At 38.8% G+C, this 19,245-nt stretch overlaps 1 protein-coding gene and 2 pseudogenes across 1 annotated transcript; 2 read left to right on the top strand and 1 right to left on the bottom strand.

Annotated features, from left to right (window-relative positions):
• Positions 1 to 1,439: 1,439 nt before the first annotated feature.
• Positions 1,440 to 7,201, bottom strand: LOC125314003 (annotated as a pseudogene).
• Positions 7,202 to 7,518: 317 nt separating this feature from the next.
• Positions 7,519 to 10,355, top strand: LOC125314364 (F-box protein At5g03100-like). The gene is made up of 3 exons (XM_048276487.1): positions 7,519 to 8,496; positions 9,342 to 9,512; positions 10,008 to 10,355. The coding sequence occupies exons 1-3, from the start codon at positions 7,519 to 7,521 to the stop codon at positions 10,353 to 10,355; spliced, it is 1,497 nt and encodes a 498-aa protein (XP_048132444.1).
• Positions 10,356 to 12,534: 2,179 nt separating this feature from the next.
• LOC115732856 lies at positions 12,535 to 18,559 on the top strand (annotated as a pseudogene).
• The last annotated feature ends 686 nt before the right edge of the window (positions 18,560 to 19,245 follow it).

Here is a 19,245-nt window from a genome sequence, read left to right as displayed (position 1 = left end):
GGTCATTTTTTTTATTTATCGCATTTCGTAAACATTACAACTATTCAATCTACAAATAATAATTAAATAAATAAAATAATACTTACGAAACCGCAAAAAATAACTATAACAAGATTTACCTCAAACTAGTAAGAAGGTTGGCTTTATTTTTTTCTCACCTTCCGCAAAAATAAAAAAGTTCCAATTTAATTTAAACATGACAAAAATATTTGCAATAAAATAAAACCCTAATATCAATAAAGGCACCCGAGGAGATGAGGATATGAGAAAATCTTCGTGAGCTATATAAAAGAAAACAAGAAATGAGGTCTTAGAGAGTCTGATTAAAACTTGGTCGGGATATTAAGAACAAATCTCGCCGAAATTAATCAAAGCGAGGGGAGGGCTCCCAACGGACTCCACACTCTGTTCACTTAATATCCAGATCACTTAAAATCAGAGATTCTGTGGATGAGGCTTCAACAAAGGAGGGATGAGCTTTTGTGGAGAGGTGAAATGCAGAGGAAAGTTGAGCTTCTGTGGAGAGGCGAAATGCGGAGGAGAGATGAGCTTCTGAGAGGAGGCGAAATGCAGAGGAGAGATGAGCTTCTGAGAGGCGAAACGCAGAAATGCAAAGGAGCGATGAGCTTCCTTGGAGGAGTGAAATGCAGAGAAAGGAGCTTCTGTGGATGAGCTTCTCAACGGAGAGCCTTCGGCTTTTCTTAAAGCAGAGCCGAAGGCTCAGTAGCACTCGTGAAAGGTGCTTTAGCACCTTTCACGTCGTCTAGCGCCGCCCGATTAAAGGCATTGGCGACGTAGGGGCCCCTACCCGCTCGGCAAGATATCTGCCGAGCGGGTAGTTGCACCATGCGCAGAGAGCAGAGATTCTGCTCTCTCTGCATGCTTTTATCTTGCTCGGCACCGTGAGTGCCGAGCAAGACACATCATGTGCAGAGAGAGAGCAGAATTACTGCTCTCTCTCTCTCTCTCTGCATGCTTTTACCTTGCTCGGCATTGTGAGTGCCGAGCAAGAGACAACATGCACGGAGAGAGAGCAGAATTACTGCTCTCTCTCTCTCTCTGCATGCTTTTACCTTGCTCGGCACTATGAGTGCCGAGCAAGAGACAACATGCACGCAGAGAGAGCAGAATCTCTGCTCTCTCTCTGCACGCTGTCTTGCTCGGCACCCAAACCGCCGAGCAGACTCCTAAACGGTAAATAAGTTTTTTTTCCCCTTGTTTGGTAAATATAAATTTTTTTTTATGCAATTTGAAAAAAAGCCCTAAAATCTTTGGGCTGTTGGTGCAAGACAAGATAGTGCTTGTAAACCTGCGCTATTCACTGAGATAAACAGCCAAACTAGCCATTTTTTGAGACGGACACACACTTGATGAAACGATAGTAAGCTGAGCCACAAGTCCAGTTGGACAAGCACAAAGGGATGATATTTCAAATGCACGTAACCGGAACTCCAGTAAATGTTAGGCTAAAATTCCAGAGTAACTAAACGGGGAAAAGCCGTCATAGGTGGTGATGAACAAATCAGGATTTACGCGCGCGTTTAGAAGGACATCCTTGGGAAGGATACTTAAGAATGACCTTCGCGCTCGGAGAACACCTTGCACGCGACAGAATTATCCGGGCAACTTCGAGCAGCACCCATGGATCAATCGCCTTGGACGGGTTGGAATTGGCACCGTTGATCGCTATTTCGTCCAAACTGGGTGTATTCTGGAGGAGAAACTTGAGCATGGAAAGAGCAGGTTCCCACGCCAACAAATTAGCACCGGGATCAACAATCTTGACATGCGTCAGACGCCGGTAGATCCTTCGCTTTGGAGAATTCCAGAACTCTTCTGCATCAAAGTTGGGACGGCCAAGATTCTGCAAGGACTTAGTATGCAAATATAAGACATTAGGACAAACGATGGGTGCTACAATTGGAACTGAGACAAAAAAGTATCGAGGTTTAACATGATGTCAATGGAGAACCTGGAATGTCAATTAAAATGAAAGAGGTACAAAAGACGATTTTCACTCAAAAGAAGAAAAGAAATAACTGGTTTATATGTGGCCTAAGGCTGAAATTCACAACCTATATATGTGCATGCAAATCTAGGGTTAGAACTGAATTGAGAAGGTTCTAGCAGTTTGGTACCCAAGAACTACTATGTTTGCAAGTCAGTTGTAAGAATAACTTCTCCAAGCATGGCGAACTTTCGAGTATTTTTGCTAGACCGGGAACTCCCTTATGGTCCGCTGCAATGAGGAACGTCAGATGCCGACATTCAAAGGATGGAAGAAGCAATTCTCTCGCGTCCATTAGCGACAGCACCTAAGCATGTCAGTCGTAGTTCAAGCATTAAACAAGATCATACATAAGACATGCTCTCCCACAACAGCAGACAGACCCAAAAAATGAGCATGCGACCAGCAGATGCTTCTTAAGAAATTTTTCTTATGGGACATCAGATTTTGGTCGTATTGAAGTTTTAATGTTTTGCTGAACCGAAGAAGATGACAATATTTCATTGAACAGTTTAAGAGCATGGTATCATCGAGCCAACAAACAATACCCCCGGTCAATTCGAATCTAGGCATAAAATTAAACAAATTGGCACCTGAAGGCACCAGCTCCCATCACCAACTTCGTGACATGATGCAGCCTCTGGAGAAGCCCTTTGACAAGATCACCATGAGCGTGAACCCGACCGAATGCATCAAGTGCATAAGTCAAGTCGAAATTTAAATCGGCCTCAACCAAGGAAGACACCTCATGTACTTTGAACCCTGCCCCCACAGAATTGCCCACTAGGCGTAATTTGAGAAGATAAGGAGCCCAAATTTCCAGGATTAAGCTTCGCGTCCCGTGAGAATCGATCACCAACTCTTTCAAAGCTCTTGATTCAACTCTAATGTGCTTGAACCCCTGGCAGAATTTCAACTCAAGTGACTCTAGAACAGGACTGCCACTCAACAGTCTCATCATCGCATCATCATCGATGTCCGCAAATTCAATGCGCAATATCTTCAGCGAAGACCAGTTCACAGCGCCAGTCATGGGAAAACAGCAATAGATCACGTGAAAACTTACTAGCGTGGTGCAGCGGAACAAGAAATGCGGCAACACATAGACGGTGAGTGGCCAACTAGATGACCGCCCACTAGACAGGGTCATCGACAACTCTTCGAAGTTGTGCCGGACAGCAAATTGGAGCAACCTATCAATGCTCGACTGCATCGAGGCATGGAAAGAACGTCAAAGAGCAACCTTTTTACCTTAGTTGTGGTCCAGAATGACAGTACCGTGTCTATGAAAGCTTCTGTGAAATGTATGAAGTTCCTGGAGTTCCGTTTCGGCCTTTTGTCGACCGGTAGAGAGAAAGTAATATATGGATTAGAGGTCCAAGTGGAACGCCATCGCTTGGACAAGACACTGGTTTTGATGGATTCTGTTGTGGTCAAGAAGGAGAAGATATGAAGGATCATGGCGTCTGGCAATTGGCTGATGTAATCCATTGGCTCTCGGGTTTCATCTTGATCAGAGAAGGACGTGGTAGTTCGATCCTGTCCATGTATGAAGGATTCTTCAAGCTTTTGCTGTTGGCTGCGCCACGACGATGAAGCGTTTAGGGTTTGGCAAAACGACAAGAGACGACTACATAAGTTCTACTTCTGCTCAGTACAGAGACTCAAATCCCCATAAAATCTTCGGGATTTTCTTCACAATTTAAAAAAGGAAAACACGCGTTCTGAACTTTGGATGAAGATGGAGACATATCTAAATAGTATGAAATAATAATTCCCAAAAAGCTATGAAATATTATTGTTACGGCCAATCTACAACAAGAGATAAAAAATTTGCGTCTATATGGTTGTTGCTGGCTAGAAAGCACCGACAATCTCCCGAAACCTCCGCACGAGTTCGACACTCTCCGACATGCGACCAATACCCGATCAGCGTTTCAGACACGCCAACGACACGTCCGTATCGACACACACGGGGTCAATTTTATGCAATTTCAGGGTTCAAAATATAAATTTATCAAAATACATATATTTAAGTTATATATCCAGGCACAAAAAAAAATCGTGAATCAAGAAAAAGAAACTCATTGCTGATATTTTTATAATACATGATAATGGACCTTGTATATATACAAACACATATTTAACACACAACGTGTTCCAACGTGTCGGAATTCTCTACTTTTTTGAGAAATTAAGTGTCGCATTTCGTATCATGTCGTGTTGAAATAAAAATGCCAAATGAAACCATGGAAGCGTATATTCAAATAATTAACGGATGCAACTTACAAATTCAATAAAAACAAAAATTAACTGGGAAGAAATGAAATCGTCTTGATATTTTTAATAAAAATGAAGTCGAGCCCATCTTGTGGGTCCACCAAGACATTTCTGAACTTGGAACAATCCCAGGTGCTCATTATTTTCTAATAGAGGGTGAAGAGAGATTCCCTAACATGAGTTGGGTTTGGGATAAAACTGTGAACCCATTTAACACCTATGTATTTTTGGGCTTTGCCATTCTAAACATATTTATAACCTCACTAAACATAACTAATCCATATGATGACTCGGCCTCTCAATTATGATTAAGAAATGGGTCTGTGGCCTATTTTGATAATTCTAGTCTCCGCCATCATCTTATTACTTTGGTCTCTCTCTTGGACAGATACAGGCCTTCACCACATGGCCATCGCCTCCTTGGAGAACAAGAAAAGAAAAAAGAAGAAGAAAGACGCGCATTAGATAAAATAGAGATGAACGGGAAAAGTATACTAGAAGTGTCATAACTTTTGTACGGCATTCACTTGAGTACCATAACTTTCAAAACGTTCACTTAAGTGCCATAACTTTCAAAAATCGTTCACTTGAGTGCCATGTTGACGTGGACGTCGGAAAAACTGACGTGGTACCCTAGAAAAGTTACTGTAACATACCGGAAAGCTGACGTGGCATACCGAAAAAGTTACTGTAGCACTCAAGTGAACGATTTTACTCCGACGTAGCATTTAAGTGAACGATTTTTTAAAGTCATAGCACTTGAGTGAACGTTTTGAAAGTTATGTCACTCAAGTAAATGCCGTACACAAGTTATGACACTTCTAGTGTACTTTTCCCAAGATGAACAGAGAGCACATCGTTCGGGAAAAGCTTCAAAGTCAAGATCTCTCCTCACCGCCACAACGCGCACGGTTCATCTTCACGATGCTGCTGCGCCTTGCCGCCATCCTCGCAGACATGGTTCGTCCCCCGGGATTTGACGACTAGCTCTCTTCTCACACCATGCCTTGCCTTCCTTACTGTGCCGCGCCAACTCTCACCCAAATATTATAAAAATGATGAAGATGGATTTTGGGGTTTGCGTCAGGAGAGCATCATGGGTGTAGCAAAGCCCATCAAGATTACACTCTTTTAACCATAAAGTTACGTGAACTGCTGCAGTATTAGGTTTTGAGATAAATGACCAAAATGCATTTCGGTTGGGCCTTCTTTGAAATAATGAAATCACATCAAGTTCTTATTTAAAACAAGACTAAATTCAGACCCTTATTCGAAAAAATGATGATACTTCGGGTACTTATTTGAAATTTACCCTTAGGTCTCTTTTTTTTTTTAATTAATTTTCCCTTAGGTCTTTAACATGTACCTAATTTGCACTTCTTGAGGATGAACAGAAAATTTATGGCCTAATATTAAAAAAAAAAAACCCCTCTAATTTTAGCATTTGTGACAATTATACCCAAAACTTTTTCTCATAAAAATCTCAACTTTTACTTTTATCCCAATTCTACCTATTTAATTGCCAAAAAAATCCCCAACTTTAACATTTGTCCCAGTTATATCCAAAACTTTTCTTTTTTGTCTCATAAAAAAACTTTTAGTTTTATTTTTATCCCAATTCTACCACCATCAGCCTTTCGTCCATAATTACCGTTAATTAATCGTACGCGCTTCGAGTTTTCTCACCGAACTTACCAATGAATCTTTGAAATTTAGAAATAGTAGGTTTCAAGGATGACAAGATTTTGGATCGTTAGTCCAAATATCTCCATGTCTAGCCCTTTTTTAGGCTGCTAAGTGCGGAAGAAAATACGCGACGTGTTGTGATGAATGACTCTATATCTCCCGGTAATATATAGAGGAAGCAAACAATAGAAGATAAATTTAGAGGTTTTTTCATATCAGCTTTGTTGAGGTGTAATTCATTAACAACGTGAAAATACCATGTAAGATTAACTAATGGTAATTATGAACGGAAAGCTAACGGTGGTATAATTGGGACAAAAGTAATAGTTGGAGATTTTTGATGAGACAAAAAAAGAGTTTTAGATATAATTGTGACATATGTTAAAGTTAAGCATTTTTTTTAGTACTAGACTGGAAAAATTAAGACAAAAATAAAATTTTGGGATAGAATTGAGACAAATGTAAAAATTAAAGTTTTTTGTGAGACAAATTTTTTTTTGGATATAATTATCACAAATAACAAAATTGGAGTTTTTTTTTTCTTGGGTATTAGGCCCAAAAAAATTTAGTGATATAATATTTATCTGCACTGTTGGAAGAGGTTCGCGTTTGCTTTCAATGCCACAAACTAGAAGTACTATCTTTTTTTCTTTTTCTTTTTTGTGGCTTAATTGGGTTTGAGCCTTGAGGGGATTTTTTTTCCCGACGAAAGGGTTTGCTAGCGTAACTAGATCATAAGTTCGACCTTTTGAAAATCAAAATATCTGTCGCTAAGATTTGAGATTGCTTAAGACTTTTTATTCTAGTCGTTGTCTGTGTCCATGAGGTTCATTTTCCTCTGCAAGAGTAGTCTTATTGCAAAGGTATCTTCATCAAATGAAACAAGCTTATCGTCTAAATAGATCCTGTCTTTTAGTTGCTTGCTCACCATCCGAGTACAAAACCTCCAACTTCAAAGCTCTTTTGGTGGCAAAATTCATGAAAAAACCCTGGAAGTGGATGATATCCATGGCCTAGAGCTTTCCCCACGCACGGAGTGATCCAAAGCAAATTCTGCGGCGGACGACCAAAATGCACAGAATGAAACCGATTTCCTCCTCCCGACTTCGAGACAAAGCGAAGAACCTCCAACGATTTCATCAATGCCTTTACCCGACGGCCTAGTTCGCAACGTCTCCCCTCCTCCTCGCTCTTATCGAAGACGCGAAGAACCTCCAACGATTTCATCAATGCCTTTACCTCAATTTAGGAGAACCAAAAGTCTGTTTTCTTCCCTTTGCTTTTTCCCTTTTTTCGATTTTTCTTTTCTTCTTCTTCCTTACGACAATTATTTTTTCTTTGAGTTTAATTTTGGTTCTCCAACTTTTTTTTTTTCCCTTTTTCCTTTTTTCCACAGGGCCAAAAAAAAAAACTCTTTTTACAGTCGGCAATATATATATATCTCTTTTTTCACATTGCCACTAAAATAGGGTAAGTATAAAAGGAGCATTAAAGGACAAGGGAAACTCGGGGAACGACCGCAGAAGCCCTAGAATTTTTAATCGATGGCGGAGACCTCCGTGCACGGCGCCTGCCACCGCGAATCCTCCGGCGACCGGCCGAATCGCACCAAACAAAACCCACATCCTCCTCCTCCTTTGAAACGGAGCAGTATCCCTAGGGATTTCATCAGCCCCTTGCCGGACGCCGCGATCCACCGCATCTTCTCGTTTCTGCCCCTCCGAGACGCCGTCAAGACCAGCGTCCTCTCCAAGCGCTGGCGGTCCACTTGGACCACCACCACCGACCTTGTCTTCGATGGAGAGATTGGTGCCTTGGGCTTCCCGTCCCTCGTCGACAGAGTCCTGAGCCAGTGCACCTCGCCCGCGGTGAAGAAATTCCACCTCACCGACTTCAGGTACGATGAGCCCGACCGCCCCAAGGTCGACCTATGGCTTCGATTCGCGGCGGGACGCCCTGTGGAGGAGCTCCACCTGAGGCCGTCTTTCTTCTCGCCAGTAAAGTATGAACTGCCGCAGTTCCTGTATAGCTTGAGTTGGTTGGCGCGTCTGGAAGTCAGTTTGTGCTGCTTCTCATTGGGTGGGATTATTAGGTGGCCATGTCTTAAGACTTTGGTGATCGAATATTCAGAGTTGAGTGATGATGTACTTGAGGGAGTTTTCAGTGGAAGTCCTGTTTTAGAGTCCATTCAGTTCCGCGGGTGCAAAGGAGTGAAGAACATTATAATAGATTCAACAAGCGTGAAAGAGTTGGTACTCAACGATCACTGGTTCTCTAATCCGGACAAAATTTGGGCCCCGCATTTGCAGTCACTGCGTGTATTAGGCAGATGGTATCATGATTCCATGTTCAGACTTGACGATGTATCTTCTTTGGCTGAAGCTGAGTTAGTTTTTTCCATTCGAATTCGAACTGGAACTCTTGTATCTGATAAAAAGAGGATGTGCTGCGACTTGGTGAAGGGATTTTTTGAGAAGCTGCACGGAGTACCTACAATTACCGTTGGCGGTTGGTGCTTGCAGGTACGAGCTCATTATTTTTACGTTTTATAAGTGTCTGTGATTACACCGTCTGGTTGTGTTTGCTGCCCAGGTCGAGTGACCTCAGGTCTCTGTGGCATTCTCGGCATTATTGTGAATGCCTGCATAAATAGTTACTCGTAGTGTTTCAAATTATAATTTAAGAACATATAGCGAACCGTGCGAACCGCGGAGCTTCGTCCCTCTGTTTAATTTCCAATAAATGGATCTGGGATCACTCTGTTGAGGACAATGAATGCCATTAGATATTGTTAATTATTATGGATGCTACTCAACACAACATTATTAGACGCTTGATTTTCGCAAAAAAAAAAAAAAAAGATGCATAAATAGATCATTTGAAGGTGTGCCTTTTCAATTCAGTCTTTCAGTTTATATAGAAAAGTCATTTATCTGGAAATATGACAGAATAATGGATCTAGTCATCTTAGGCTGGCAGAACCAAATCATGGTCTCTTGTCACATTTTGCTGTTGTTCGATAATATATCTTTTACAGAGATTTCTCAAATTATTTTAATGTGGACAGATTCACTTGGAAACTTCCGTCAGTAACGAAATTTGATGTCTCATGGGACTAACTAATAGAATTTTCAGATCATTCAAAGATCACAAGTTTTACATGAGAAGCATATGTAAATACTGTCGATTCGTAAAGAGATTCACTTTTTTATTTCTGCTTGTGGTTTCCTATCGCTCTTTTCCAGGCTGGGAGACAGGATCAAAGGATAGATTATCTGGATGGACCGTAATTTTGTTATTCTTTATTCATGTAAGACAGGAAAAGAAATATTAATTATATTTTCTTTGTTGCTTGCTCGCTGCTTAGATTCTGTCCCTTTTGGAGTTGGAAGGACTGCCTTCTCCATTCTTCAAATGTCAGAACCTGATACTACATGGGCCAGTTAGCCAATGGGACCTTCCCGGGATAGCATACTTGCTAAAAAGTTCACAGTGCCTGAAAAAATTAGACATAGTCCTGACTGACCTCCCCCTTCAGGTTTGCTCCTTTGCTATGATATTTCAGTTCACTTCTTCTGCTGTCTTCTTTCTTGCACGAATGTTTAAACAGTGATTTAAAACTTTGGAAGCACAAAAAGATGATCAGTCTCAAACTCTGTGTTTATTTTAGCAATTGAAAATTGCCCATAACTCTGTCAGTCAACTCAACATTTGTACAGGGCAATATTAAGCTGTTTTTGTTCATGTCTTAAAGTAACCTGCATTGATGTACTGAAGGTTCTTTTGCTGCCATGTACATTAGGATCTTGAACTAATATGAGCACCTCGAGAGAGATGATGTTATATGGTATGGACGAGTTTAAGAGCTCAAATTGATCTGTGCCGCACATAAAGTAAAACTAACTAGCATGTGCGGTGGACAAATGATGGTTGTTTGTTTGAAATTTTAGTTAGCAGATGAATTTTTTTTCCTATGGATCATCTTCTAATGTGAACTAAGTTTCTTAAATGGGATATCTTTGTGCAGCGTGAGCTCTTTGAAGAATCTGCAGAACGTTTTAACTTTGACGAAGGAGATTTTTTACCATCACGGAAGGGGAACTTTGACTTTTTGGTAAAACATCTCAAGAGAGTTGAGATCATCGGTTTTGAAGCTAATAGTTTTGGGTCAAAACATCTGCTCGCCCTCATTAAGTTTCTTCTTGCGGAAGCACTTGTGCTGGAGAAGTTGATAATCAAGGCTGAATTGCCCACATGCCATGGACAAAAATGCCTTGACGCTGCTGTTCTGTCGAAACTACTTGGCACGAGCCGAAACGTACTCAGCTATCAAAGAGCTTCAAAAAATGCCAAGGTTATCTTCGATTATCCTTTCGAATAGGTGCCTCATAAAAGCATGCGAAAGTCCCGGTTTTGGTTGATCTCGTGGCATGGGTATGTTGCCCTGCACAGTACGGTGCTCATTCTTATTCACTCTCTTTTGACAGTAAAGTTACGTGAACTATGACAGTATCAGGTTTTTAACATGTTCCTGATTTAAACTCGATCATTTGTAAATATGAACCTCCTCAAGGAAGGAGGTTAATAGCAGCGAATTATCGACATATGAAAGGGATGTTTTGGTTGAGAAATTGCTCAGCTTTCTCTGTCTGAAAATTTGTTCATAATTCAGTTGCGTTTGATTTCAAAGGCTCGAACTTGGAGTACTTCTGTGCTGCCCAGAAGAAGATAAAGTGGAATTTTAACATAACCCTTTTTGTCGTTTAATTTGGTTTTTTCCCGGCAAGAAAGTTGTAATCGGAATTAATCAGTATTTCGGGGTTCGATTTTTACTCATTAGTCTTTCCATTAGCTCTGGCAAGTTTTGTTGGATGGTCGTGTGAGAATTTTTTTTTTTAAATTAATAGTTATGGGATATTAAAAGTAAATAAAAGATTAAAAATTGTGTATGGAAGTTGTATGTTTGAGTACTTAAATTCACGAAATGCGAGTTTTTGTACTCAAGCGCATTATCGGAACAGTTTTAGGATGTATTCAGTAATTTAAAAAAAAAAATCTCATGTAAGATTTCGAGGTTTGCTAAAGTTTTTTAGGTCTATTATTAATGAATTCATTATCTAATTTGTCAAAACAAGGGAGTCTTCAGAGACCTAAGAGCGAGCATTGCATGGTCCAATTGGTACCGGGTAGATTCAAGAATAAGAATCTAACATAAACGACAGATTATACGGTAACCATTATAATATTTTAATTTAGGCTCTATTCGTTTCGAGGAAAATAAATAATTTTAAAAAATATTTTTTAAAAAAATAATCATTTGTATCGCTTGTAAAATGATAAATGCAACATAATTGCATACGAAGCTAGTTTTCATTGATTAATTATTTCGAACTATAAAAATTATCATTTTCAGAAAAATATTTTATCAATCATTCATTTTTCGCAAAACATACGCACCTTCATTTTAATTTACTATTACGATTAGTAAGTGCATGATGCTCAGTAGATAAGCCACCATACTAGGATTTTAGAATACTCAATTAAATGAAAATTATATTATAAGATAACTTGATTATTAAACTCAAATAATCAAGAGATTAATTGCCATAGTTAAATAATGTGAATTTTATTATACTAGGTAAATAATAATTTATTGCAAAAACTGTTAATAGTTCGTGATTTGTACTACATCACTCATTAAAAGTTATTTGTTAGAATTTATAGTAAAAGGCCGTAATAATTCTTGACTGACTTATAATCATCGGAGATTGCATTACAGTTCTAATATTACTGTTTATGATTATAATTAGAAGCGAGTAACTTGTAAGTTACATATCAAATTTATAATTCGAATAAACAACATTATAACAGTAGGATTTAATCTTCACATAATTAAACTAATTAAAAGAGTTTCAAGCTTGCTGATTTTATTCTTAGATTATCCTGCAAATCAAATAAAAAAATATCTCTCCCGTATTCATTCTGAGTTTAGTTTTATTTTCACAAAATCGTTACTATTAATTCGATGTTATTTCATATCGCAAATCAAAGGGTGAGAGGTGTGCCCTTAACCTTTGCCTAACTCAAAAATAGTGAGTAGCATACGGAGCCAAAATTAAGAATCTTTTTATCCTAGGTGTCTGATAAACACACATTTATAAGGGGATAAAAAAAATAAAGAAAATGTCGAATGAGTTAATATATCACGAAAGTCGATTTCTTAGTACATTTTTTTTCTCTATGCATAAGTTTAATTTTAGTCCTCCTCCCATCGAAATCTTCTAATTTGTTTTTGCAATCAGATTTGTTATTCAGTCATGCTTGCATAAATAACTCGAAAGAGAAAAATTCCGATAAAGAAAATTTTCAGCCTAAAAATGGAATAAGTATAAAAAAAATTGAAGGATAAGACAGTGTGTTTAAAAAAGGATAGGAAATCGGATCGAAGAGGAAAAAATATATGTTCCAAATCGAATCAATCACTAATTGATCTAATCAAATTGGGTCTTGCAGAAATTAGAATAAAGAGGGAAAGGGTAGAAAGAAAAAGGAGGTCAAATATGCCATTGGAGAAAAAGGAAGTCAATGGCGGTAGTCCAGGTGAACCGCCACTGTTTGGAGAGGACCTGGGTCTTGATAATGTCTTCGATGCGCAAGAGGAGGAGATGTCACAGACTAGGCCGCTCGGTAAAGGCGCTAATGAAACCGCCAGGATTCCTCGCTTCATTTCAGAGGAAGGGGAGAAGAAGGAGAAAACGGACTTCCTTCCGCGCAATTCGATCGTTCGCCCCAGAGTTTGCTTTGGATCACACCATGGGAAGCCCTTTCGGCCATGGATACATTCCCAAGGTTCCTGGGAATTATGCCGCTGAAAGGGCTTGAAAGGTTGGAGGTTTTGCATTCGGATGGTGACCAAGCAGCTAAAGGACGGATCTATTTTAGAATATATGTCGTCCAGTGAATTTCGGACCATTGAACGATAAGTTTGCTTCATTTGACGAAGACCTTTGAAGTAAGAAACAACAAAAGAAGGTTCTACGCCAGACAAATATAATGAGGCTTGATTTGGCTTAACGATTATTTAATGGAACAAATCTTAGACCCAAATTGCGCTAAAGTGAAAGCAAGTTATGTTCCGAATTGCACCGAATCTAATTGGTAAAATCTTCGGTTATTGTAATGAAGTACCAGCTACTTTAGATTGAAGAATCTGAAGTTATTTCAAATCTTCATGACAGATAATAAATTGTGTTTTGGTTTTCAAGAAGTCGAACTTAGGGTCCAGTTCTGCTCGCAAATACTATCCTGGTTCATGTAACTATACTAATGACCAGTGTAGTGCCCACAGCAATTCACCCTCTTCTTGCCATGAGATTAATGGGAATCCCCGGTTTTCATATGCTTTTAGAGGGACACCTTTTTAAAAGGTAAGTTGAAGATAACTTCAGCAGTTTTGGAAGCTCTTCGATAGCTGACCACATTTCGGTTGAGAGCAAGAAGTTCCATAGCAACAGCAGCTTGAAGATGTTCTTGGTCCATGCTGTGTGCACAAAGCAACCTTGATGATCAACTTCTCCAGCACAAGTGCATCCCCAAGAAGAAACTTAATCAGGGCGAGCAGATGTTTCAATCGAAAACAGTAAACTCCAAACCCGATGGTCTCAACTCTCTTGAGATGTTTCGCCAAACATTCAAAGCCACCTTTCTTTGAGCACAAAAAATCATCTTCGTCAAAGTTAAAATCCTCTTTAGTTTCTTCATCAAGATCAAACTACACATGAGCACCGCATTTAAGAAACTTACTGCGCGTTAGATGTGGGTCCACGAGGAAAAGAAAAATTCATTGGTTCACAAAAATTTCAAACAAATAACCTTCATTTGGCCACCACAGATGCTAGTTAGTTTTGCTTTAAGTGGAGTCTTAATCAATTTGAGCACTTAAACTCGTCCACACAACATAAAATCTTCTCTTTCTAGGTGCTCATTGCTAGCCTATGCGTTCAAGATCCAAACCTACATGGCAGCAAAAGAACCTCTAGTACAGCACTGCCGTTACTTTAAGACATGAACTAAAACAGCTTAAATTTGGCTTCCACAGATGTTGAGTAGACTGACCGAAGTTAACGGGCAATTTTCAATTGCAAAAACAAGTAAGAGTTTGAATTTGATCATCTTTATGTGCTTCTAAAGTTTTAACTAGCCGTTTAAACATTTGTGCGAAATAAAAGTCAACACAATAAGCGAAATGAAAATATCATAGCAATGGAACAAACCTGGAAATTGGCTCAACCAGCCAGGTGTATGACTAATTTTTCCAGACACTGAATTTTGTAGTAGGTGTACTATCTCAGGAAGGTCCTATTGACTAACTGTTGAGGCTAGTTTCAGATTCTGAAATTTTGACAATGGAGATGTCACTCCTTCCATCTCCCAAAGGGACAGAATCTAAAAACATTGAGCAAGTAACACAAGAAAAGACTAGGAAAAAGCCATAAAAAATCTTAAACTATACCCATTATGACACATTTATCCTATAAGAGTGTTTGACCTCCATAAGAGTGTTTGACGTACATCGCCCTGGTAGAGATTTTGAGAAGCACTCAACACTTCAAGGAAACAAAGAAGGTCAAACAGGTGCATTGTTGTGCCTGTCCTGGTTTAGTTGTTTCTTTATATTTGTCCGACAAGTTAAATAAAAGAGGAATTCAAAAATTCCAGTTAAGAAGAATTGAGTATTTCAACTTCAATGGAGTACTTTGGATTGTAAGGCTGACTTTTTCTGTTTATTTTGCCATGGGGCTGATATACGATGCATATAAAGGGAAATAGCGGATCTCCCGAATGCCCTGGATTTCCATGTTAATTATAGGGCGGCGCTATTTACACTCCTATTTTGGTTAAGACACTTCTTTTTGCTAGTTGACTTACTAAAATGCCCTCATCTTTCTTTAATTAAATGTTTATTTTTTTATCCGACTAATCCACAAATCTACCTTTATTTTTAGTTGATCTTGATAAAAACGGAAAAAGGAAAATTGATCACAAAATGGAAAAAATTAATTTGTTAAAAGCATAATAAATTGTGGAACATATTTATATTTAGATATGTATTGACAAATGATAAGCACATAAAGGAAAAAAATTGAAATTTCGTGCTGTTCAAAGCTTGATATAAAGAAAGGAATTAATGTCAATTGTAAGTTCAATCTCATAGCAAGTGGATAAAAATTTAAAATATACTTAAATTTTTCCCTAAAAAAATCTTATGCGAGTTTGAAAGTGCAGAATGTGTAAAAAAAATTTCAACCCCATCTTCAAATTCATATTAAAATAAGAAAAGCTAAAAAAACCACAAATTAGCGATTTGTAACTTTAGAAACATATAATTTTACTTGAAAATTACCCGCAAGATCAAAATTTGCTTGATAATTATATTGGATTTTAAATTTCAACTTTGAAATAAAGTTTCCCTCAAACTATTTTATAAAAATAGACAATAAATTGTGTGTTCATAAGCTGTTATAACTAGAAATTTCTAATGTTTTATATAGCTTTTCTAATTAAAGCATGTGATTATAAATTCAGAATAACGAACTTCTCTAGGAAAAGCGATAACATGATGTATTATAGAATGATATTTTATTGGGTGCAATTTGACATTTATATTGTGAATTTGATAATTAAAAGGGAAAATAGAAATAAAGGCGATTATGTTGGCTAGGTTGATAAAAAAAGAAATAATAACTTGAAGAGGGAGAAGGGTATTTCGGTCTATTGATTAAAAAGAGGAGTGCCTTAGATAAAATGGGAGTGGAAATAGCGCCGCCCTAATTATATAATGATTCAAGATAATATTGAGATTGCAAGATAAAAGGGAAGAATTTAGTATCTTATCGGCTATTGCTTTTGTGCGGGTATTACATCCGCCATTGCTTTCTCTCCAACTCATACTGGAATGCTGGCAACCGGTTCCTACGACCAGACTACTGCAATCTACAGAGAATATAACATGGAACTCTTGTACATCCTACATGGTCAACAAGGCGGGGTTACCCATGTAAGTGCCGGATGGTTGGATTTCCCTTATGTGATGGTTATTTCTCAAGAAATTATAGGTGATAAGCTTGCAATTCCAGGTGTTATTTTCGAAAGATGGAAAGTACCTTGTATTCTGGAGGACGAAAGGTAGAATACTCTAAACCTTCTCTTTTCCTTTTCTTGAAAATATATAGAATGACTCTACCATTCTCCCTCTCTCTCTCTCTCTCTCTCTCTCATGCGATGGCGTGTGATGGAAGCATTTTATTTGGACATTTCCAGAGTTTTTTTTTTTAATCGATTAATTAGATAAAAGTTGGAACAATTACTTTGTGATGATGAGTGATTGGATTCGTTGTTGCCTCTAAGATATGCAAATTTGTTTAATCTGCTACTAATGGTGATAATCATGGAAACATATCCTTTTTTTCATGTCTTGGACTTGCTTGAATGACAAGCTAAATGTGGAAAGCTTTCCTCTTAGGTGGCAGGGAATGGCTTTGGTTTGAATTGGGGGTGGTGATTGTGGCGGAAGAGGAAAAGATGAGCGGTTTTTTTTTTTTTTTTGGGGGGGGGTTCGGTTGGTATAGAGAGTGTGTGTGTGCGCGCGCATGATCCCGCCCTGTTCTTTCCAGGCACGGTGTCCTACCAAGTAACCAGGCACTCGCTGATTTGGGACGTGTGTTAATTGGTGAAGCTGGATAAGATAGAACATATCCGATTCTAGTCACTCTCCAAATGAATGCACAAACATTTCGTCTCAATTCTGTCTTTTTCCCGTGATGAAACAGAGTCTAAATTCTGAATTTGTGCGAGAACCACTGTAGTGTTTTGGGATGGACTTAACCTTCGGGAATCATGGTAAACATTCTTTATGCATTGTTTACTATAGGCATGTCTATCTTTGACAATGTCTCTTCTTAAATTTCTTGTAGGACCCTTTCATTATGTGCTGGGATGTTCGCAAGGCTGTTGATGTCGTCTACAAGTGAGTATTGTTTTCTAATGATAGCAAAGCTCCTCTTTCCATGCAACTGAATTACATATTTTTAATGAAATGTCGGGTCTTAGATAAGAAAGTAGAATATTTCCTGCTAATATGCCTCTCCCAAGGCAGATTTTTTTTCCCCTCAAGTAATCGCTTTTGCTATCATTATTGTTTTTCCGTATCATTGAAGTGACTTTTTTTGTCCCTCAATTGTTTATATAGGTTGTACCAGTCATCCGAAGATACCAACCAGCGCATATACTTTGATGTTGAACCTCTAGGTCGATATCTTGGTACAGCGGTCGGGTACCATCTTTGCTTTTGCATTTGTAGCGAACTATATCGTCAATAGTCTACTCTTTCGACTCTTTGCCGTCGGGATGGTCTAGTTCATATATATGATCTTCAAACGGCCAGTGGATTTCAGGCTTTCAGCCGCATCGTGTCCGATACTTTGTAATTGAAGGCTTTCTTGTCCATTTATGCGTATTGTGTTTAGTTGTACTTGATTTGCCCGATGATGAACATTTCCTTGTCTTCCGTGATAATCCGGATACAATGAAATGGCTTCTCTTTTCATCCGTTTCTGCCAATGGCTGCTTCTTCTTCCGGGCACCGAAGATTTGAGGTTCCCGAGGAGGATGATGCAGTATTTCATTTGAGGGGTATCATAGATGTCCACCTTTTCCTGTTAAAGCTTTGCAGCATATTTCACTTTGCCTTATTGATTGATCGCCTTGGTGATTGTGCTAATTTAATCAAAATATTGGGCCCTAGAAGGTCATCCTCCATTTGGTTTTTTCTTGATCTTGTTCTTCCCATTTTTCCCCAAAGTCCCCTAGAAGATCATCCTCCATTGGGTTTTTTCTTCTTCTTGTTCTTCCCTTTTTTCCCCAAAGTCCCACTTGAGGGTCTTCTACGGCCCAATGTTTGGAATTTTCCTGGGGAAAAGATATCCTTTTGTTTTTCAAGTTCTTCGGCGAGCTAAGATTATGCCATCTTGAAGTTTTTTTTTTTGCTAGTTTCAACAGCCATAGACTGTTCTGCTTTTCTTCAATGATGTACTTGGATAAAATTTGTTGCATGTTTAATTACACGGATTAGAGTTGATATCTCTTGCCAGCCGTGCATGTGGGCACTCTCCTTTGATCAGCTCAACAATTTACTGTTGCCCTTGGTTTACATTGTATTGTCTTGTCTTTTGCAGGTGATGAGAACTGTCTCTCAATCTGGAGCTTTCCTTTCGATTCCGCACGTAACAGCGTGGATGATGGAGATGGAGGTGCTGATCTTGAGGCCGCATCCCCTGAAAAGGGGCAACAGGATTCTTGAGAATTCTTAAAAACTTTGCATCAATCTATATCACGTCTTTCACGGATCGGAAATATTGAATGATTGATGGCAGAGGCAAATCCATGATCTGCAGTGATCCAGCAATGTTGAGCTCTTGCGATTTGTAACGAGTTATAGCGATTTGCGGCATAGCTTTGGGCAGTCGCTCAAAGTAGAGTTTGAGTTTGTCTCGGCCAGGGTTTGTTTCGATGTAACTAATGTATGAGGAATGATGATGACCAAATGATAATCTTTTCATGCAAAGGGTACTTTGATAGGATTTGTGTTAAAATATATGTCTCGAGTTTGAGTTCGAACAAAATCCGACGATGTATTGTGTGGATGCTCCAGCACGTGAAAGAACGAAAAAAGGATTGGCACATATATTTGCCGGTGGATATGTGTTCACGTGAAAGGATGAGAAAAGGGAAAAGTGCAATCTTTGACTTTGGCCAAATAATGAGGATATTTGGTTCAAAGTGGACTCCTTGAAGACAACGACAATGAAAGAAAAGAAAAGATTTGCTTTCTTGGTTGTTGAAAAAGTTGCATGCAAGAGTAAGAAAGTCCAAGTTTGAGACTTTGTTGTCCCTATCTTCACGGTGGAAATCTGCACACTCTTTGGTGGTGGGTTTAATATAAAATGCTTCTCAAGTTTGCTTTAGGGATGACTTTAGAAAAAAAGTCCTAAAGAGAGCCATTCATTGAGTGCTCTGCAAGGGTTTCATTCGTGGGTTTTGTTCGTGAAATTACATCAAGAATTCAAGTGTCGAAGCCGAATAAATCTTGAGGTTAGATTTGTGTTAATTCCTTTGCGAGAATATCGCTAGGAATTGGAGGCTAAACACTGTGTGCGTTATTGGATGTAATTGGGGTTTGGGAAACACCGAGAGTGTTTGAGTTACTCGAGTGT

The sequence above is a fragment of the Rhodamnia argentea genome, chromosome 3 (assembly GCF_020921035.1).
Source record: "Rhodamnia argentea isolate NSW1041297 chromosome 3, ASM2092103v1, whole genome shotgun sequence".
Taxonomy (NCBI): Eukaryota; Viridiplantae; Streptophyta; class Magnoliopsida; order Myrtales; family Myrtaceae; genus Rhodamnia; species Rhodamnia argentea.
Note: the sequence above shows the minus strand (reverse complement) of the source record. Positions and strands in the feature narration are given on the sequence as shown.

Excerpts from the sequence above, each read along its gene's own strand:
- LOC125314364 (XM_048276487.1), top strand. The coding sequence starts at position 7,519 with ATGGCGGAGACCTCCGTGCACGGCGCCTGCCACCGCGAATCCTCCGGC. Across the intron at positions 8,497-9,341 it reads TTGGCGGTTGGTGCTTGCAG|ATTCTGTCCCTTTTGGAGTT; the intron begins GTACGAGCTCAT and ends CTCGCTGCTTAG. Across the intron at positions 9,513-10,007 it reads TGACTGACCTCCCCCTTCAG|CTCTTTGAAGAATCTGCAGA; the intron begins GTTTGCTCCTTT and ends GTGCAGCGTGAG.